Source organism: Actinia tenebrosa, unplaced genomic scaffold (genome assembly GCF_029948245.1).
Source record: "Actinia tenebrosa isolate PJP-AT-01 unplaced genomic scaffold, QUT_ActTen_1.0 PGA_scaffold5__44_contigs__length_20552954, whole genome shotgun sequence".
Lineage (NCBI taxonomy): Eukaryota > Metazoa > Cnidaria > Anthozoa > Actiniaria > Actiniidae > Actinia > Actinia tenebrosa.
The window spans coordinates 8,424,942-8,447,074 of NW_028292582.1; the positions used below are offsets into that span (position 1 = coordinate 8,424,942).

General features: G+C 35.1%; 1 protein-coding gene and 1 long non-coding RNA gene across 5 annotated transcripts in view; both read left to right on the top strand.

Moving 5' to 3' along the window:
- The window catches only part of LOC116294310 (uncharacterized), a 49,390-nt gene extending 36,325 nt beyond the window's left edge, over nt 1-13,065 (top strand). For 2 of the 4 annotated variants that reach the window (XR_016121219.1, XR_004196910.2), the window contains exons 4-6: nt 1,748-1,912; nt 3,935-4,034; nt 12,302-13,065. This is a non-coding gene — a long non-coding RNA (uncharacterized LOC116294310). Of the gene's footprint in view, nt 1-1,747; nt 1,913-3,934; nt 4,035-9,184; nt 9,288-12,301 lie in introns of all 4 variants that reach the window. The other 2 variants (XR_016121220.1, XR_016121221.1) reach the window with 2 other exon arrangements.
- Nucleotides 13,066-19,270: 6,205 nt separating this feature from the next.
- On the top strand, nt 19,271-20,490 carry LOC148906466 (uncharacterized). The gene has a single exon (XM_089037320.1). It carries the CDS (start codon nt 19,481-19,483, stop codon nt 20,216-20,218), a length of 738 nt encoding a protein of 245 aa, XP_088893446.1. The 5' UTR covers nt 19,271-19,480; the 3' UTR covers nt 20,219-20,490.
- Nucleotides 20,491-22,133: the final 1,643 nt, after the last annotated feature.

Genomic DNA, 22,133 nt, shown 5'->3' on the forward strand with positions numbered 1-22,133 from the left:
ACTGCCTACTTTTGGAAAACGATTTAAACTTTTTTTTAAACTTCGATTTTCCGAATTGAAATTTAATGCTGATTCCAAATCTGGAAAGAAAAATTGGGTGTCCCGAGCTTGTTTTCGAGATAATCAGCATTTAGTGGAAGCCTACGCACGAGCTTTTTGAGCAGAACTTGCGCCACCCGAATTGATTAGAAAAAATTAAGATTCATAAGATTATAGTATATCATGTTTGCACGAATGAAGGCTAGTCAATCGTTCTACAATAATACATGGATATTTTCGACAAAAAGACAAAGAGATACATTGATTTGTCATATTTTGTAGTTTCGGTGCTCTTAAAAAATCTCATAAAGTCGAACACAAATCCCTAACAAAAATCTATTTTTTCATGTGTTAGAAATATAATTTTTTTTCTAAAATGTTGATGTAACCTAGATTTTCAGGAGTTTTTTCAAATGAGCTATTAAAAAATAGAGAGTCCCGTGCAAAATTTGAGGGTTTTGCCCTGTTGAAGCTCAAAACGCGTATGGTTCTTCAATAAAATCTTGTAGATTTTTCAGCGGTTTTTGAGCGCGCTCACATCGTGGGCTCAAATCGAACGTTCAAAAGTAGGCAGTTACCTTAAGGAAAGCTTTTTCATCATCAACACTTGATCAATCATTTTTTCTTATTAGTAATGATAAAAGGGAACTAGATTTTACTACTTTTATCATTACTATTGTATATATAAAGTGCTTAACCGCTATATAAGATACGTGATACTACGTGACAAAGCATTCCAAATCATTATGCTATTCTTTTCTTTACGACAGTAAGCCATTTGACAGCAACCGAAACCAGACTTATTATCTCTGCGCTTTATTTATCTAATCTTCGCATATTTTAAAACCCTTTTAAGGTTTATTTGAATAACACTCGAGCTATTGCATGTTGTTGGCCTTTGTAGATTCAGACCACAAGTAAGCAAAGCCATGCCTGGTAAAGCTGATATATATATGGATATATCTATCACGAAACTTTGTGATGCTCTCGTTTTGAATAAGAATCTTGTTAGTAATGTTTTGAACAAAAGTTTTTTTTTTTTTTAAATATTGCTCTTATAAATATGTTATTTTAAATATTGCTTTTGAACACAGATATTTTTTTAAATATTGCTCTTATAATACAAATAAAAAGATTGTGGTACTTAGAAAAATAGATTATTTTTTATCGTAGTTTATCAACATCAATCGAAAATAGTAAATAAATTATTTTCCTGAAATAAATCATTTTATTTTATACTGTGGTACTATTTTTTTACGGAAGCTGTGATTAGTATGTGAGTTTTTTTACTACCAGTCTTGTTTTGATTGAAGAGTGATACATGTCCACTTTATTATAAAGAAAAAACCTGTTTCACGCTTGTTGAAACGAAGAGAAGTCACGTTTTGTTTCCTCTCACTTGACATGTTTTTGTTTGAACTATTTTTCTAGAAAAATCATTAAACCAAAATCGTCATCTATCTTCAAAGCTTTTTCTGCTTTTTGACATTTGATATTTTATGATATCACCTTTTTACTGTGATTTTTGAAAAAGAAGACTGAAAATTCCAAATGATAAATATAATATAAAAACCTAATACCAATAATTTCAAATATAACATTTATGCATAATGTTCTTTTAGCTTATTTACTTTCTCTTTATTCTTTTTATGTTATTTTATATGTTTTCATTTGGATACATGATTAAATTACTGTTTGTTACGGACAGGTGCGCGGTCAAGCCAACGGGTTCATATTTCACCTCACCTTGGTAACCAAATGGCGGAAGGTTCAGTGAATGGTTTGAAAATCCTATTGACGGGTGTTGATGTCATGAATGGATGGCTATTCTACGTATACAATCGCCGACTGCCGTGGGATAAAAATGGATTTCGTGAGTCTTTATTTGCTTATTATTTTCTTATGATTTATTATTACTTACAAGGTCAAGGCTATCTAGAACCTTTGGCCGACCGACCGATGGTCGGTGTCCGAATGTCGATTGTAAGAGATGCTTTAGAATGTTTTCGTGTTAGGAAACTGAAAAACATCCTTATGAGAGGGTCGTAATGAAAAGACAAACCTCCGATTAACGACCTTTGATTTTTTGACAGGACAAAAATAAATCCTAATTAGACTTATTCTTGTTATGAGAAAACCTCTGGATATCGGTCGTGCTTTGTGTTATGAATGGTTATATAACCTCTGAATATCGACCATTTTCGAAAGGTTGGTGTTTTCTGATTCAGCAACAGGTGTTTATCTTGATAGAGATGTTGATCTTAAGAACCTGTCGTTATCGGCCGCCAAGTTCGAGTCTTAGCTCATGCATGTGGATCTGAATTTATTTGTTTTGGTCGTTATATAAGGGGCAAAAAGTATCGAAGTTATCTACCCTTTGAACATGTCGATATCAATCGAGCGTTGACCTTGGCCCAAAATTCGTTTTCAGCCCTGATCTTTCGTGGGCAAAAATTGGATTTCACTTATTCGGACAAGTGAACGAACCGCTTCAATATTTATAATGTGGCCGTAAAAGACAGTGATCTGTTATTCATATTGAAATGCTGCGACCAAAATGAAAAAAAAAAAAAGGAATGACCACACCACTTTGAAGGGCTACAGTTTTAGAGATTAGAACTTTGTGTCCTAAAAATATTAGAAATTGTGGTGGAATTTCCATGATAGAGTGCAAACAATTAATCCGTGAAACACTAATGACTAAATAGTACAAAATAGTGCTGATTAAACAATAGAAAACAATGGTATTTGCATGAAATTGTGCTAGTTAGTATTACTAAAGTTTCACGGTTATATTGTTTGCACTCTATTTTTTCAGTTAAACTTGTAGACTAAAAAACATGTCATCTCTAATAAATATTGCATATGTACTTATCTATTACCAAGGAGCTTGAATATGTTACGAACAAAAGTGGGCTATATGGACTGATACCATACGTGCATACATATCATATATGAATGCATTGTACATAAATATATCCGCTATTCTTTTCAAGAATGATTCAATATAGAACAGAAAATGCAATCAATTTTGGTTCCCTGTAGACGAAAATGTGTGCAGACATACCTGTACGTTGCAAGTCTTTTGTGCTTGCACTGGTCAATCAGTTCCAGGAAAACAAAATCTGATGATGCAATTATGGTAACAAATATTCAAGTAATAATATCCAACACCTAAATCCAAAACTTCACACAACTGATATAGGTATATTCAATCAAAATGGGTAGTTGCTGTACATTGGAAAGCTGATAATTCAGCCCCCCAAGAGCGGAAGGGCCCGTTAGCAAGTAAGATTCAACTCTTACCGAAATAGACGACAAGCTAAGACACGCGACGAAAATTGACCGAGTCTTTAAAAACCAGATCGAAAATTTTAGTGCTATGATTATAAAAAGATAGTACTTAATGTTGTTTATTGGAATATGTAGTTTTTCTGCGATGTTTAAGAGGTATAAAGGGATATTAAAGCTTTTCGTGACTTTGGAGAAGATAGCGCGTCTTTGCGTGTGGTTATTAAAATATAACAATTAATGGGCCAGCGTGAATATACATGCTACTTGAAAGAGAACCAATTGTAAATACAAGCCAAGGTCTTTGATGCTGTCTAAACAGCCATTCTATGAATTTGTTTATAAAAATGACATTATCTCACGGAATCCTACGGCTCTTCACACTCAAGTTCATCTTTAAAATAATCACTGGTAGCTTTTAATGTAGAAAGGCTAGACCTAAATGGGTTCTAAAATCACCAATTTAAAGTTTTAAAAAGCCATTTTTTATTGTCATGGCTATATCTGGATTTTTTTACTTGAGTGGGTAATTGTTTCCTTGTACCAAGGTGGCCTGGTGTAAAGATGAGTCATAATCAACAAAGCTATTTATAATTTTCATTAGACCCGCATATCCGCAGCAGTTTAGCTTTTACCACCGACGACAAAGCATTACGATCTTGACAGCGTATCTATCCAAGGTTTACTTCATAAGCAAGGCAAAGGTAAATAAATAAAAGAGTTTTTTTCTCATTACATTTTATACAGCGATATTTATAAGATAAGTGGACCTTTATTATAGATATATGTCTATATAAAATGGCACAAATGCCATTTTTATGTGGGATCCCCTTCTGATATTAAACTTTTATTAACCTATAAAAATATTGAAATTTAATTTTCTATTCTTTTGAGTTCATTAATTGACCAATAATTTGACTTCACGTGGGTGTACGTGGATGTAGGGGATTGTTTCACTGCTGGCCTGTCTTATGTTGTTGAAGATTAGTTGGAAATCATAAAAGCATCATTCTTGTTAGTTATGCGTTATTCTGGGTGGTCAAGAAGGTTTTTGGGTTACATTGCAGTATTCTATATAGCCATGCATCATTTTGAGTTGCATGCATCCTTTTGGGTCACCATGTATTATTTTGGGTAGCCACGCATAATTCTGGGTAGCCGCTAGCGTGCTTTATTTTGGATTGCCATGCATCTTTTTGGGTCGTATGCATCTTTTTGGGTTACCATGTATCATTTTGGGTAGCCATGCATAATTCTGGGTAGCCGCTAGCATGCTTTATTTTGGATTGCCATGCATCACTTTGAGTTGCATGCATCTTTTTGGGTTACTATGCATCATTTTGGGTAGCCACGCATAATTCTGGGTAGCCGCTAGCATGCTTTATTTTGGATTACCATGCATCATTTTGAGTTGCATGCATCCTTTTGGGTCACCATGTATCATTTTGGGTAGCCATGCATAATTCTGGGTAGCCGCTAGCATGCTTTATTTTGGATTGCCATGCATCTTTTTGGGTCGTATGCATCTTTTTGGGTTACCATGTATCATCTTGGGTAGCCACGCATAATTCTGGGTAGCCGCTAGCATGCTTTATTTTGGATTGCCATGCATCTTTTTGGGTCGTATTCATCTTTTTGGGATACTATGCATCATTTTGGGTAGCCATGCATAATTCTGGGTAGCCGCTAGCATACTTTATTTTGGATTGCCATGCATCATTTTGAGTTGCATGCATCCTTTTGGGTCACCATGTATCATTTTGGGTAGCCACGCATAATTCTGGGTAGCCGCTAGCATGCTATATTTTGGATTGCCATGCATCTTTCATGGTGGCCTTGTATTACTCTGGGTGGTCATGAATCATCCTTGGTGTTCATGCATCTTTCTCGGTTACCTTGTATCATTTTGGCCAGTCATGCATCATTCTGGATAGCTGCCGGCATTCATTTTGGGTTACCATGTGTCATTTTGGGTAGCCATTCATCCTCATATACATACATCATCATAGTTGCCCAAGGTACTAAAAAGATCTCAATATCATGGCCCGTTATCACGAGGCAGCCATGTTAACTGGAACAGTAGATTTCCCCAAGCGCGGCCTCGCATTGAAGCTCTTCAGGATGAGGTTACGCGGGTTAAAACAAAGGTTTTTTCTCGGGGGATTAAACATGGCGCCGTGTGATAAGGATCGATTGAAGGTCCACGCCGATCTCGCTTCGATGCACAGGCACGGTTACCTTTCAAGATGGCGCAGGATACTGTGAAGGGGACTGTTATACAAGAAACACTTTGCCGGCTCTTGTTTGTAACTGATACCTCAGAAGCATCTAGAAAACCAATTTAGACGAATAGTACTGAAGCAAGTAATCACTAATTCACGGGCGATTAATTTTTATTCAAGTGGTTTTCTTGCCTTGTTGTTCCCTAATTTTTTTTTTTTTTTTTTTTTTTTTTTTTTTTTTTTTTGTCTTGCTGAATATATTTAACAGACTTGAGCGAAGAACGTATCCGATATCAATTAGGTCGTTTTTTCGTCCATTTTAGCTCAGAGTTTACCTCAAAATCAAGAAAAGCCTCGAATTGTAAGATAACTATAAATAAGTAAAGATAAGATATAAGATAAGTTTGTATAAGTACATATAAGATATTAGATAAGTAAAACTAAGTAAATATAATTATAAGATAAAGGTAAGATATAAGATAAGTTTAGATAAGTACATATAAGATATTAGATAAGTATAGCTAAGTAAATATCATAAGAATTGTCCTTTTATAATCCCCAATTAAAGGTGGTAATACAAGAGACGATACCCAACGACGGCAAAAATGTTTCAAAAAGATTGTTCTCGTATAATATGGCACGGGTTACAATTATTAACGATATTTTGTTGCGGCAACATGTTGCAGGTTTTTGAGCGACCTTCAAAACTCACAACATTGGTGCAATCGATTTGTGCTGCCGCGCGCCATGTTACACAAGGCCAACTTTTAACACAATGTTGCGCTAAAAATCGTCTCGTGTACCATCACCGTAACGACCTTCAAAAACTCACTACATTTTGGTTATTAATTTGTGTTGACGCGCGCACCATGTTACATAAGCCAACTCGTAAGACAAAAATATTGCGCTAAATATCGTCTCGTGTAACATTACCTTAATTCTACCCTTGAATCTAATAAAATTTTTGCAATTTACACTAAAAGCAATAGTTACAGCATATGAAAAGACCAAAACGGCGGGAATCGAATCCAGAATCTATGCTCTAATATTACAATAGCTCGAGGCGCCTTTTTATCATATAGAGAAGAGCCTCTTGAGTCTTATCGCGTTAAGACCATTACTATATTCGTACACTCGCAATCAAAGTGAGATATCAGTATTAGGCGTGCGGTGTTTGTTGTGTTTGTAGAGGCTGGAGTGCAACCCATTTAGCCCGATTGATCTTTGATGAAAAGTCGAGCATTAAGAAAGGAAGATATGCTGAAGTAATAAAGACTTTGACTGAATCTTAGGTTTCGAAAAAATATTAAACATCAAAATATAGGAATTCCTCTTTTTCTTCTCTTCTCTTCTCTTCTCTTTTCTCTCCTCTTCTCTTCTCTTCTCTTTTCTCTTCCCTTCCCTTCCCTTCCCTTCCCTTCCTTTCTCTTCTCTTCTCTTCTCTTCTCTTCTCTTCTCTTCTCTTCTCTTCTCTTCTCTTCTCTTCTCTTCTCTTCTCTTCTCTTCTCTTCCTTGTTCTTTTATCCTCTACATTTCTATTATCTTCTTTCCCTTATTTTCGTTTTTCTTCTTTCTCTGCGAGAGAGAAAATATTGCGATTTCAATGAGATTTAAAATGCGGAAACGAAAAAACCAATGCAGCAATTTTCATTGAAGATTTCTTCCGAAAAAATTCGTCTTGCAAGTCCGTGCTTGTTTATTCACATATACATAGGTTAATCAAGCTAGATAATTTGTGCTTCTTAACATTGAAGCGCTTTTTTAGACAATTTCAGCAATTCCAATCACTCAAGGCGATAACTGACATCTATGATTCATCAAGTCTTATTTAGACCCTCAAACTATATATCACTCAAGAGTGAGTAACTATATTTCGGGGGTAATCGGCTTTACGAACGAAGCTACTTTGTGTTTACTAACTACTCAAAACCCTGTCTGCTAAATGAGAATCTAGCGTAATTTTTGTGCTCTGAATAAGGTCTGTCCAGAGGTTTCGTTCGATGAAATTTGAAGTTTTTTGGCTCTGAAGTTGTCTGTAAATTCAATAGCGCTAATGTCAACGTACATGTAGTGCTTTGAGCCTATTGGTATAAGCATGAGTTTATTAACTCTTACACGAGTTAATTTATTCTATGAAGTTTAAGGGGGTCCTTCTTCAAAGAGGAAAGGATGATTAGAGTCGGAAAAGATTGTTGGTTCGTAAACTGGTCTCCCATAGAGTGTCCATAGTAAATATAAACACTTGTGTAGAGAGACCGAATGAGAGATAAGTCGGTAATCTGAGGATGCAGTCGAAATTAAATCCATTTAATTCGAATTTAACTCAAATTTTTCGATATTTATCTCTTTCTCCTGCATCTCTATTCCTATTTCCTCTCGTATTTTAATCATTTTTTCTAATTATTATTCTCTTCACGCTTTCCTTTTCTTTTTATCTCCTTTTCCGTTCTATGGATTTTTTCCCTATTAATCCCCCCCCCCCGTTTTTTTCTTGCTTTTTTAACATCTATTTTCGTAACCTTTTCTTTTTTCTCTTTCATTTTCTTTTTTTTTTTTTCTTTTTTTTTTTTTTTTTTTCTTTTGTTTGCGTCTCTTTCCCCCTTTTCCTGTATCATTTTTGTTGCCACTTTTCAATTTTCTTATTTCCTCTTTTTTTCTATTTTTCTTTATATTCGTCTTATATTTTCTTCCTAAGTTTCCTCCTTATATTTCTATCTTTTTTCTCTATTATCTTCCCGACACTCCCTTCTCGTTCCTTCCTTATTGTCTTCAACCCTATCTTCTGTTCTTTTCCTTTCTATTCAACTAATTTCGAAACAGAATCACCTATAGATCGCTTCACAGATAAATAAACAAACTCTGGTTGAATTCATTAATAGATGCTAATGAACCTGATGAAAAACCGAATAAATGCTTGAGAAATCGATTTTTTTTTTCAGATTCTGTTTATAACGCTTATCTTCATCCTTCGAGATTTTAAATTCAATGAATGTCAACGTTCTTGATATTCCAAAAACTAGCTATTTTAAGTTATGAAAACGTTGATCTAAAAAAAAATATGTTTCGTCATTTAAAGTATCTATACTATTATTTTTATCATTATTATCCCTTTCTTAAAACCTGAATGGTAAAATTGAAATTTAAAAAGTCTTTTTTTTTTCCCAGTTGCTTATGTTTGATAAGCTTTATCGTTATCCTCTCTAAGGGTATTTCAAACATTTTTGTACTCGTATTCATTCATTCATAATTTCTTTAAAACTAATAATCTTAAATCATCATTAAAAATGTTGGTAAAATCCCTAAGACATGTATTTAAGTTTCAAAGTTCTTGAAGATTTTAACGCTAATACTCGTGTTTAAAAGATTTTACATTTTAAAGTCGTATGTTCATATAATCTTTTACAGCACTGGCTATCTTAAATTATCATTTTTTTTTTGAAGTCCACCTGTTTGCCCTTCAAGGCTAATAACACGCGGCACTGAAAATATACTCGAGATTGTCAAAAAGATGAGAAACTTTCCATGAACATTCATGAAAACACTGATATCTACTTCGATTTCTGATCCCTAATCTTATCAATTAACAAAAATTCATTTTTTTTTCTCTCTCTCTACTACTTCAAACCTGAAAGCAACGTAATTAGATTGTCATAGACGTAAAAGGCGAGTGTTATAAATAGCTTGACGATTGGTTGTGGTGATCAAAGTGTTAGTACATTCAAGGGTGCTCTTCAGGTAAGCAGTGTGTTGAGTTTGAAGTGGGTGTGTGGGAAATAGGAAACGTTATAAAAGCGAGGACGAGAAATCTCAGCCATAATGAAGCCATGTGATGTTGTGAAAACCATTTTTTTCACTGAATTTATTTTTATACCAATTTTGAGAAATATATTTTTCGCTTGTTTATTTTTGAGTGGGTGTAGTGTGGGAAATAGGAAATGATGCTAAATCGAAATACCAGAAATTTGTAAATTTATAAATACCTTTATTTTATTTTATATCATCGAATTTTTAAATTTTTTTTTTTTTTTTTTTTTTTTTTTTTTTTTTTTGGTTTTTCACGCACTGAATTTCTATATTTCTATTTCTACTAGAGAAATAAGTTATAATTTATTAGTGTTGAGAAGAACAAGACCCTAAAATTCTGCGGTAATAAAGTATTTGAGAGATACTACACTCGCTCTGATTGGCCGAAAAACTTGAAAAACCTGTTTATATCAGAGGACATATTAGGCCGGGCTACCCCTCGTATTTCTCTATGACTTCTCTCGTGCTCTACAGCCCTCAGCGTGTTTATATCACAGGACATATTAGGGCACCCCTCGTATTTCTCTATAGCTTCTCTCGTGCTCTACAGCCCTCAGCATGTTTATATCACAGTACATTATTACTGCTACCCCTCGTATTTCTCTATGACTTCTCTCGTGCTCTACAGCTCCCAGCATGTTTACATCACAGTATAAAGACACGTGCGCCGTTGTATATTCCTTTTCTTTCCTTCATATTTTCTATGCATATATTTTTTTCGCTCTTTTTTTTCCAAAAAGATCTCGATAAACATCTCCACGCCGAAGTATTAACTCTTTTAAGGTACTTGAGCGTATACTTGATCAATCTTGCACCTGAGGGCTTCTAACTCTCTCTTTACTGTACATTAAGTAATGAGGCGCTCTCAGACAGGTAGTAGCCGTGGGTGCTAAATATAATCACGAAACAAAATCAATCAGAAACGCAATTCTGGGTCCAAACTTGGCGCAGTGGTAGTTCACTCGACTCTCACCTCTGGGGTGGGGGCCAGTTCGACTCTCACCTCTGGGGTCGGGGGTTCGACTCTCAGACTCGGCATTACTCAAGGAGTTTTTTCTAGGTTGTTTTATTTCCTCCCTCCACAAATCCGCTAGATTCCAATTCAATCTGTGAGTTAGCCATGCCCTGACTTAGATCAGCCCAGAGGTTGTTTCAGGGTTCTATCTGTGAGTTAGCCATGCCCTGACTTAGATCAGCCCAGAGATTGTTTCAGGGTTCGATCTGTGAGTTAGCCATGCCCTGACTTAGATCAGCCCAGAGGGTGTTTCAGGGTTCGATCTGTGAGTTAGCCATGCCCTGACTTAGATCAGCCCAGAGGGTGTTTCAGGGTTCGATCTGTGAGTTAGCCATGCCCTGACTTAGATCAGTTCAGAGGTTGTTTCAGGGTTCTATCTGTGAGTTAGCCATGCCCTGACTTAGATCAGCCCAGAGGTTGTTTCAGGGTTTGATCTGTGAGTTAGCCATGCCCTGACTTAGATCAGCCCAGAGGTTGTTTCAGGGTTCGATCTGTGAGTTAGCCATGCCCTGACTTAGATCAGCCCAGAGGTTGTTTCAGGGTTCGATCTGTGAGTTAGCCATGCCCTGACTTAGATCAGCCCAGAGGGTGTTTCTGGGTATCGATAAAATTTGAAGGTCTCACAAAGTTTGAATAGGTTATCCAACGCGCTATAATCTAAGGAAGATAATCTAGGATGTTATGAACATTTTCTTCCGCTATACTCCATTTTTTTCGCCTAGTCTTTTTTTTTCCCTATTAAAAAAGAGATAATCTTCAAGAATCAAACTTTTTCTTTGAAAACCAGCACACGAACTCGTAAAAAACCAATATACGTATTAGAAGGTAACTCTCAAACCCATGAAATCACCAATATCCAGCATTTTTCTGGTGTAGATAACTTATTCAATACATGCTCTTTAAAAGCGCGCCTTTTCCCCGCAGGCGCATTGACTCTAGTGTTCGAGTATTTTGTTGTATTTGTATACATTAAACTATGATTTGATAGATTTAGTTTATGTGAATCTTTTATTAACAATCAAGCGAGTTTCTTTCAGTTCGAGTTAATGTCTCCCTTCCTTTGTGAAATATTAGCTCCTCTCCTCTCCTCTCCTCTCCTCTCCTATGTCTTATCTTGTCTTCCTTTCCTTTTCAGGTTCCTTCAATTTCCTTTCGATTTTTTCCCCATTATTTCCTTTCCCTTCGTTCACTTTCTATCCCTTCTCTTCTCTTTCCTTCCCAGCTCTTCTCTTTTCTCCTTTCTTCTTTTGTCCTCTTTCATGATTACTTTTATTTCCTTTCAACTTTTCTTCCTATTTTTTCTTCTATTTATTTCAAATTTCCAATTATTCTCGCCGTAATTCCTTGATTTCTTTTCTTTTTTTCTTTTTCGTTAATTTAAGTTTTCATCGTCAATACAAATCATGTCACTTATGGAAATGAATGATATAGTGCAGTTTTCGTATGACTGTGAAAAGTTCACGGCACGAACACGGTCGTGACACAAAAAGGGATACGCCAGACAAATCACATTGCACGAGAATTTACTCTCCATCCAGTCAAATACCAGGATCACGGCATAAACACGGCGCGGACACGGTCACGCCAAGATCACGGCACTTTTAGACCAATCACATTGCGCGTGAAAAAAATCATCCAATTAAAATTCTAGAAAGTATCACGGTCACGGCACATCACGCTTACGGCACTGAGCTTTTCACAGTCATACGAAAACTGCACTAACAAGCTTAGTTTAATATATGGTTTTTGCTCAACCTTCGTTCCCTCCTTCGAACCAGTATATCTCACCAAACTTTACACATTGATACCCAGCCATATTTCTTTAAATGAACATGTATGTCAGTGGAACTAGCTGTCCGTTTGAATGGGTAGTTTTTAGGTAATTATTCATTCATCTTAACTTTGTTTAAATCCTTGTTTTTTTTTCCAGATTATCAAATATCTTGAAGAGCAGCAATTTGTCTTAATTATATAACATTGAAGAAAAGTAGATGTGTCGAGAAGTAGATGTGTCGTTGGACACTGCGTAATTCATATGACTCCAAAAGCTACCACGCATGCGCAAGACCCATTAGAAAGACAACAAGAATGTCGAGAAGTTGGAAGACTTTTACGTTCAATAGGAGACGACTTGCAGAGGAATTCCGCTTATCAAGAACGCCCTCCTCAAAACAATTATTTCTTGTCAATTTTGCTCGTAATATTTGAACTAATATCAAGACTCTACGAGGTAAATTAAAATGACCCGCGAGTATAAAACAAACAAAAACTAGGCTACGTACAATATCGAGGCTTTAGTGCGATGGTACTTCATGTATGTACAAAAATATGGTTATCAAATAGATTTACCTTCATGAACGTAACGCTTTGTCACACATGACATTTTTACCCGTTAATTGTCAATATCTTAGTACCATAGTACTCATGTATGTACAAAAATATGGATATCAAATATATTTACCCTCATGAACGCAACGTTGTGTAATACATGACGTTTCTGCCCGTTTGCAATGTTTCAAACAAAAAATCGGTAGAAAAGCTTTCCAGATAACCACTTTAATCCAACATAATCTTAACAATTTACTTCTAAATCTTGGTAAAAATATTTTTTGTCGATCATTCAAAAGACCAAAACTATTGTATAGTAATAAATGTAAATAGAAATGTTCGTTAAATAAAAATCGTAGAAAATGAGGCACTAAAATCTTCGAGAGGGATGTGACAGGGATACGATGGGAAAAGGAAGAAAAAAAGACAATGTAACGGAAAGGAAAGGAAAGGAAAGGAAAGCAAAAGAAGGAAAGGAAAGGAAAAGAAAGGAAAGGAAAGGAAAGGAAAGGAAAGGAAAGGAAAGGAAAGGAAAGGAAAGGAAAAAATTACAAGAAAACGCAGGAAAAGTAAAGGAAAGCCATTCAAAACCAACATTCATACCACAGCTGCCAAAAAAGAAACTGACTTTTCCAACATGATTTACGTTTCCTCGATTGAATAACATCTTTATTTATTCACTCTTTAGCAAAAGAACAAAAGAAGCTCCAGTGAAAATCAAATTTTCCTTGACATTCTCACTCATTTCCTTAGTCGTGTTAACAATCTATCTTTTTATTAGTTTTTTTACCGGATGTCTGTCAGACTAGCCAACGAACTGTTATCTTCTGGACAGTCTCCTTGTTGAGAATCTCTAGATTGTCTAAATCCTTTCAGGGGTGTTGTAGCAGTAGTTTAATTGCAGTTCACTTCTGAGAATCTCTAGATTGTCTAAATCCTTTCAGGGGTGGGGTAGCAGTACTGTAATTGCCCCTCACTTCTGAGAATCTCTAGATTGTCTAAATCCTTTCAGGGGTGGGGTAGCAGTACTGTAATTGCCCTTCACTTCTGAGAATCTCTAGATTGTCTAAATCCTTTCAGGGGTGGGGTAGCAGTACTGTAATTGTCCTTCACTTCTGAGAATCTCTAGATTGTCTAAATCCTTTCAGGGGTGGGGTAGCAGTACTGTAATTGCCCTTCACTTCTGAGAATCTCTAGATTGTCTAAATCCTTTCAGGGGTGGTGTAGCAGTACTGTAATTGCCCCTCACTTCTGAGGTCTTAGATCTCAGGAAGTGGGATTTCTAGACTCGGCTTCACACTTCGGTAGAGCGTGTAAGTTACCAGAAAAAAATAAGTGGTTCTATCCTAATCTCCACAGCCCCCTCTCCCAACTCCGTAAGCCACTGATTAACGAGGCCTTAGATCAGTACAGAAGTTATTTTAGCAATGGAAAAAGTAGTGCAACAGCTTTTTATGAGCCCCTTTAACAATTATCTTCTGTGCGCGGCTAAAACAGGAAACGACAACAGAAATTGCACTCTTTTTTGGTGCAATTTGTGGCTTTTCTTTTATATTGCCCTGCTTCGTCTATTTATAGTAGATAATGTATCTAGGAATAGAACTAGGAGTCGAATGACGGGACTATACGACAACAAAAAACAACTTATACGTGCTTGAAAACACCGAACAGCGGCAAACGGCCAAGCTGACAAACTGACTTACTATAGTTTGAGATCTCGTTCATTGTCGCGTCAATATAGGTCACGTTTATGTTCGTGAAAAGTCTGATAGTGCAGTTTTCGTGTGACTGTGAAAAGCTCAGTGCCGTAAGCGTAACGTGCCGTGACCGTGATACTTTCTAGAATTTTAATTGGCTGATTTTTTTTTCACGCGGAATATGATTGGTCTAAAAGTGCCGTGATCTTGGCGTGACCGTGTCCGCGCCGTGTTCCTGATATTTGATTGGATGGAGAGTAAATTCTCGTGCACTGTGATTTGTCTGGCGTATCCTTTGCTGTGTCACGACCGTTGCGTTAAACCTCAAGAGGATCAGAGGATTAGTAGATATTGAGTTCCTTAGAATCGATCATAAAGTGAGTAGTGAAATCTTCCTATTATTGCCGAAATGTAGAAACGTCGTATAATATTATGATATATAATTCTTATTCCTACCATTATATGTATTTGTTGATCCACGTGTTTGAAGTGAATATCGGGAAATATTTACCGAGACGCGAGTCTTCGAGCTGCGAGGTAAATATTATCCGATATTCACTGAGAATGAGGCAAATAATTGCTTTAGTATAAATAGAAACCTTTATCTACACAGGGTTATCCAGTCAAATATACAAAATGCAATCTCATATCAAAAGGACCCCTAAAATAAATACAATATAAAGAAAACAATGTATATATATATATAACGATATATGAAAGTACAATAAAAATCTAACAATAAAATTATCTATATAAATACTAGAATAAATATCGAAAATATTGAATAAAAATTTACTTCTTATTTTCTAAAATAAAACTATTGTAAACTAATGAGCCATTATAATAAAAGCCTTTCTTGGCGGTCTCGGTTCGTACTGACGGCAAATATATAAATTCACTTCTTCTCGTGGCTCTACATACACAGGTGATTCTTTCAACAACAAAAAAAAGGAAAAAAAGGAGATAAAAGACATTTTTTCCCGGTAACAGCAACAAAGCGGCTGGCCGCCATTTTGGATTATCGCTGGAGGTGATTATCGTGTGATAAACTGAGTTTCTCGACCAATCAGCGCGCGAGATTTTCAATAACCACCTGTGTATTTTTACTAACATAAAATTAAATACCTGTTATGAATCTCGCGTTCTGATTGGATGGGAGTGCGTGCATGATTTATGAGAGCATTTAGCACGTGCGCGCACTTTCTATTTTGTCAATAAACCGACTTTATACAGAACGCGCGGGAGCGCATCTTCTATTGCTTGAATACCGTCTTCTTCTATCTATTGCTAGGCCTTATGACCTAACTTTTCGATTTATTTTTATCGAATCGTATGAAATATAGTTTTCTTATTGTTATCATCATCGTCAGTCGTCGTCACCGTCATACTTTTTTATCCATAATCAATTCTAGAAGAATTCATTTATATTTTCAAAAAATCATTATAGAATATGCTTTTCAAATGACATCATTTAATTCCTTTTGACAACAAACGTTCAAAAGCCGGAACATAATCGTATAAGACCTGATTTATGCCTGTGATCTGCCGAAAATCTCGTAAGCTCCACCGAGAGGGTCTTTCCTGTAAAACTGATTGATTATATTTGATTATCAGAATCGTAAATAAAGTTAAAAGTGCCTCAGAATTGTGCGCGATTTATCCGTTTAATGACAAGAAGCCCGAAAAATTTGAGCGATCGTTTACTACACGAATAATATGTTTTAACCGTAGCTACTTTAGATTGTTACACAAATATTACACCCAACTTATTTGTTTTCTAGTTAGCCAATCAGACATCGAGGATTGTGCAATATTTAAAACTATTGAGTGCTTTTTTTGAAAAAAAAAAAAACGTAAATAAATGACTAGGAATTTGCCTAGATAATACCTATTTTGGTCCTATTGCTGCCTACCACTGGATACTTTCGTAAAAGGTTTATTATAATTGATGGAAGCACTCGGCGGTAAAGGATTCAACGGGCATTGGTAAAAAATAAGTTGGGTGGCCACGATTAGGCGCGTGGCATTGTAAATCCGATTACCTGTAGGCCGCTTTCTGACCTTGGCAAAAATGACATTTTCAATACACAAGTTCAGCCGGGAGCTATAGTGACTACGATATTTTGTGTTAGTATAACTGATATCTCTGTTCAAACAGCGCGATGCGTTTTAGCATGAAACGCCAAAGGACTAGATAATGCATTTTTATTTACACATTTCTGTTAAGCTGTCTATCAAATAAACTTTATCTTGGCTTTATTGACTTTTCTAGCGAGTGCGCTGTATCTTATCTTGATATTTAATCATGTTTTTCCCCTGATTCCTAAAAATATATTGCGCGACCTTAAAGGTATTTTATTTTTATCATAGATTGTGTATTTAGAGATTTGTTTTTAAAAACAGTTTTTATCTGAAAACATTGCCCCAAAACCGACCACACCATACCGTTGTTAAAGAGGTGACCGCCTCGCTTGCTCTTTCGAAATTTAATCAGTCTGTATATATGTGGAAGAAATCGAACTATCCAAAACCGACCATCAAATTTTTAATAAGAATTCACTTCCATCGTTTTCAGATTTATCAAGCTTTATCTCTTTAGGATATTTCCCGATAACCCTTCGAAAACCGATCTACCACACCTAGTTAATGAGGAACTGCACCTTTGCTCGTTTTGAAATTATTATGACTCATCATCCTTAGAACATCGTCCAAAAACCTCCAAAAACTGACCACGCCTAGTTAATAAAAGAGGAACTACAGCTTTGCTTATTATGACTCATCGTCCTTATATAGAACGTCGTCCAAAAACCTCCAAAAATCAACCACATCTGGTTAATAAAAAAATAGGAACCGCTTCAATTGTACTAGATTTATTCAGCTTGGATTTCGTTCACTTCTTATTCAAACTCTAGAATTCTACTACAGTTTCCTAGCCAACCGGTCTCTTTGTTGTTACCCGACTGTAGACAAACCGCTGATGAGAGTGGCAACTGATATTTACCTAAGCTGCTTGCTTACATTCATTGCTAGAATCCCGCAATGTTCTAGAAAGTACCAAAGGGACGTTTAAACCTTTCCGAAACAAAGTGTTTTTATTTAGAATTTTAGCTTGCTGTATTTGTAAACATCTTCGTTCTTTAAGCAATTATGAAAAAAAAAATTGTAGAGGAGGGGGAGGTAACGTTCCAAGTCGTTGTCCAAGTTTTTATCGACATGGTATTAAATTATAAATACGTATATAAACTGATAATAAACTAATAGTGATTACTAGTTGGGACTTCATTTCTGTGGAATACGACTTGAGTGAATATTTATTTATTATTATTGATTTATAATAATATTTAAACAGGGCAAGGAACATTTGATTGGATACAAAAATGTATACGTAATCAACTAGTTAAATTATATCTATTTTGGGTCAGTAAGATCGATGAGTGGGTGGAAATTAATTGTCCACATTTTTAATCCCATACGATTTCCTTGAGTATTATGATTTTATCTTCACATAATGGAAAATCTGAAGTTTCATAGTTGAAAGTGTATACAGCTATTTCAAAAAAAGGTTGATGAAGATTTTGTTCCATGTTAAATACAAGCCCGAATTGCATCATGGGCGATGTGAAATCAATCAGCGAAGAACGAAAAAAAAATTTTTCCCTAAGCTTTGTCTGTACGTTTTTCCGTCATAAATTCTTCTGTGCTGTCATTATTTACATATCAATATAATACATTTTCAAGCTTAGTAAGCAACATGCAACAAATCTTTCACCATTTTGAAATAGCTGTATAATTGTAAATCCAAACCCTGCCTTGATGTGACAACATGTATGTGGTAAAGTACCTTAAGATGCAGGTGAAATTCTCATGTTCGCAAATTGTGTCATAAAATGCAAAACCTTTACAAATAAAAAATCCTTCCATGACACACACACAAAAAAAAAAACTGTTCATAATTAAATATTATTTGAACATTCTAAAATTTCCGAATTAAATTCACTTTACGTCAAATCAATCGTTCCGGGAAAAAATTTAAATCATTTTTTCCTTCTAGAAAATACTGAGTTCCTAATAGTGTCGATTAAACGATGTCACCCGTCAAGTGAACGGTGACTTGTCTTTCGCTAAAGTTTTGACAGATTTCTATCTCAACAAGTGAAGTCCTCTAAGAATAAATATAAACCACAAACTACGGAATAAATAGCAAGCAAGTTTAAAAATATATATGTGTGATGAGTTGACAAAACCGTACATGACTTTTGGATGAGAAATACAGATTTCATATCCTTTTTGAATTAAAGTCTTCAAAGCTGACCTAAATTGAATTTTCTATATTTGAATTTTTCATTTTCGTTCTTTGCTTTTAGCTGAATTAGCTTGAATTTATAGAGCTTTTTAGATTTATTTAAGCCATAGGGGGTAAGTTTGATGAATGTTTTATTTGGAAAAAAGAAAAAAAATTACGAAAAAGAAAAAAATATATGATGATGAGAGAAGAACGCGATGGCGGAGAAGCTATCGTTTATAGGGTTTGTTTTTCTAAGGTGTGTATTCACGGTTGATATTCGTAAATACAGCGGATATGAAACCCAGTTACGACGTTCAATGCTTAATGTCATCTTGAACTAGCAATATCCGTAAACATAAATAGACTTTAAATTAGAGAATCGATTTTATCGGACGAAAATTATGTATATTTTTTTCTTCTCCTATTTTCTTTTCTTCCATGTGTCAGTTTGTCGTTTCTGTCATCCGAATTCAATACCCAACTTTATTAAGAAATATTCTATAATACAGACGGCTATACTACTTGTATACAGTATGTCTTTGGTATAGAAAGATGCTTGAATGACTGGATGAATATTTTATGGCCCTTTTCTTGGCGTACTTTGGTCGTAAGATTACGGTCTGATTCCAGCCAATCACATGAGGCTTCATTGTCCGGTCGTTACAGATTGACTGTAAATCGAAATTCATTTTGAATCACTGTTTCATTCATTTGATTTCACAGAGAAAATAACCAACTCTGAAAATTTCCAGCATTGCTTTATTCATCGTAGCTTCCATAGGGCATATTTTATATTATCATGATGCTCGCAAAGACAGGATATCTTGAAGTCTTGACCGAGTCATTTCGTCGACAACATTTGGACGACACGACTCTCAGAAGTGAATGCTATGGTACCGGTAATTTACGGAGCGCCTTGGAACTACAGCCGTATAGAATTTCGACTCGTAAATCTATACTCAATAACTGCAAAGAAAAGGGAGCGAAAGAAATGGCTGAAAACAGTACAAATATTGAGAACTGCAAGACAACAATTTCAGTTTCGTCAACAGAGGTTCCAAAACCGTTAATTGTAAACCACAAAACTCAAAGAACTTGTGGGATTAAATCCGAAAAATTCAATACATCGTCGAATGATATAAGCACATCTCTTAAAGATGGAAAAGACCGCTTGGAAAAGCCGGAGTTTTTTCAGGAAATATTGAGTTCGAGTGAGGAGGAGCTGAGAGATCTTTGCTCGGAACTGAAAAAAACCTTTGACACCTCGAAAGAAATCCCGCGAGTCATCCCGCAAGAGAGTTCCGCAGAAATCCCGCGACGAACAAAAAATGGGAAGGTTTGCAACACTGAAAACCAAGTCGTGGACATTGATAAAGAAGTTTGTAGAAAGCGCTTCAAAACGAATCGAAGAAGCTTTAAGAAAAAAATCAAATTTTCAAGACCATCACTGAACTTGCATAAAATGTTAGCGACAAGATTTTCTCTAAACAGGGATTTTATAAGCAATGGAAATTTCTGCCCAATTGACAAATCATGACTCTTTTTCTCTCTGTGTTGATTGGCAATGCGTAAACAAATATATATTTATACCATCGTAGCAATAGCAATATAATATAACATTTAATGATTACTCAAAGTTATAAAAATATACAAACGCTTCAACTACTGTTATACATTTTACTCTCCTATCTATCCCGCTTCTGATTGGCCGAGAGCCAAACCCTGATGTTGTGTGAACTTGACCTCGACGTGATAAATGTATTATCTTTACCTGTTACATCCTCAGTAAATAAAGTGTTATTATTATTATTGTTGTTGTTGTTGTTGTTGTTGTTGTGGCGGTGGTGATGATGGTGATGATGGTGATGATGGTGGTGATGGTGATGGTGATGGTGATGGTGATGGTGATGGTGATGGATGGTGATGATGATGGTGATGGTGATGATGGTGATGATGATGATGATGTTGTTGATGATGATGGTGATGATGATGCCTGATGATGATGGTGATGGTTATGATGATGCCTGATGATGGTGATGATGATGATGCCTGATGATGATGATGATGGATGATGATGGCTGATGATAATGATGGTGATGATGATGATGATGAACTTTATTGATAAAATCTCACTAAATGTATCAACATCATTGCGGGCTTAGCCTGGGCAATGTGGACTAAGTATACAAAATAGTATTTACATCCATAAAATTGGTATGATACAAAAACAGAAAGAAAAAAAAAACAATTAAAGCTAAAATTGCTATTATTATTATTATTGTTATTATTATTATTATTGTTGTTATTATTATTATTATTGTTATTATTATTATTGTTATTATTATTGCTATTATTATTATCATTATTGTTATTATTATTATTGTTATTAGTATTATTATTTATTATTATTATTATTATCATTATTATTATTGTTATTATTATTATTGTTATTATTATTATTATTGTTATTATTATTATTATTATTATTATTAGGAAAACAAAAAGGAAATTAAAAGACATTTAAATAATGTATTTAAAAGAAAAGCATAAAGGGAAAATTTAATTTTTAATTGAAGAAGTTCCGCTTGTTTACTAAGAAATATATTTCTTTCTTTTGATTCATTTAAATTTTATTCTCTAAGAAAATAAATCCTAGTGAATATTTTACCTTCTAGAAAATTGTACGTGTTTGGAATATATTTTTTATTTCATTGAATAAACGCTTTTGAAAGATTTTTAATTTTCTTGCTAAACAAAGCTACTAAAGTTGTCAGCCAAAGTCAAGGTCGATAAGAAAATCGAATATCGGAAATTGCTTTAGCTGATCTTGTGATATTCCAAGCAGCGGAAACTAAATCTTATATATAGCTACTAAACAATTTGTTGCAATAAAAATACATTTACTTAAATAAATATAAAAATAGAAATTTAGAATGTTTTACTTCAGATGTCGTGTGACTAGCGAGATTGATTGCGGAAACACGTGTTACAGTCAAATGGCTTCCACTCGGAACCAATCGGAAAGTAGGAATATATCAATCGATTTTAATGTTCAAGGGTAAAATCCGCTTCGCTGTCATGGCAACGTGCACGTGCTTGATTTCTTCCCTCTGATGGAAGAAGAAAAGAAGAAAGGATGGATGGAAAGGAAGCAACCAGCCAATAATACATTTGTCGTATGTTAGTAAGTGTAGCACGCATTGACTAACTATACATTATTAATATCATAATACGATTGTACTTATATTTTCATTAAATTCATAAATTAGTCATCTTTTCTGAAGACAACAGTGATGGCGTTGGGAAAGATGGATTTCTCTTCAACATTTGTACAATCCTTGAAAGGCAATCATTATGGGAGTGCAGCAAATCCTTATCCTCAAATGGCGTTCCCCAGTTTCTATTCATGCTTGCAATGTCGATATCCTTAATGAATCTCCTGGTGAGTGACT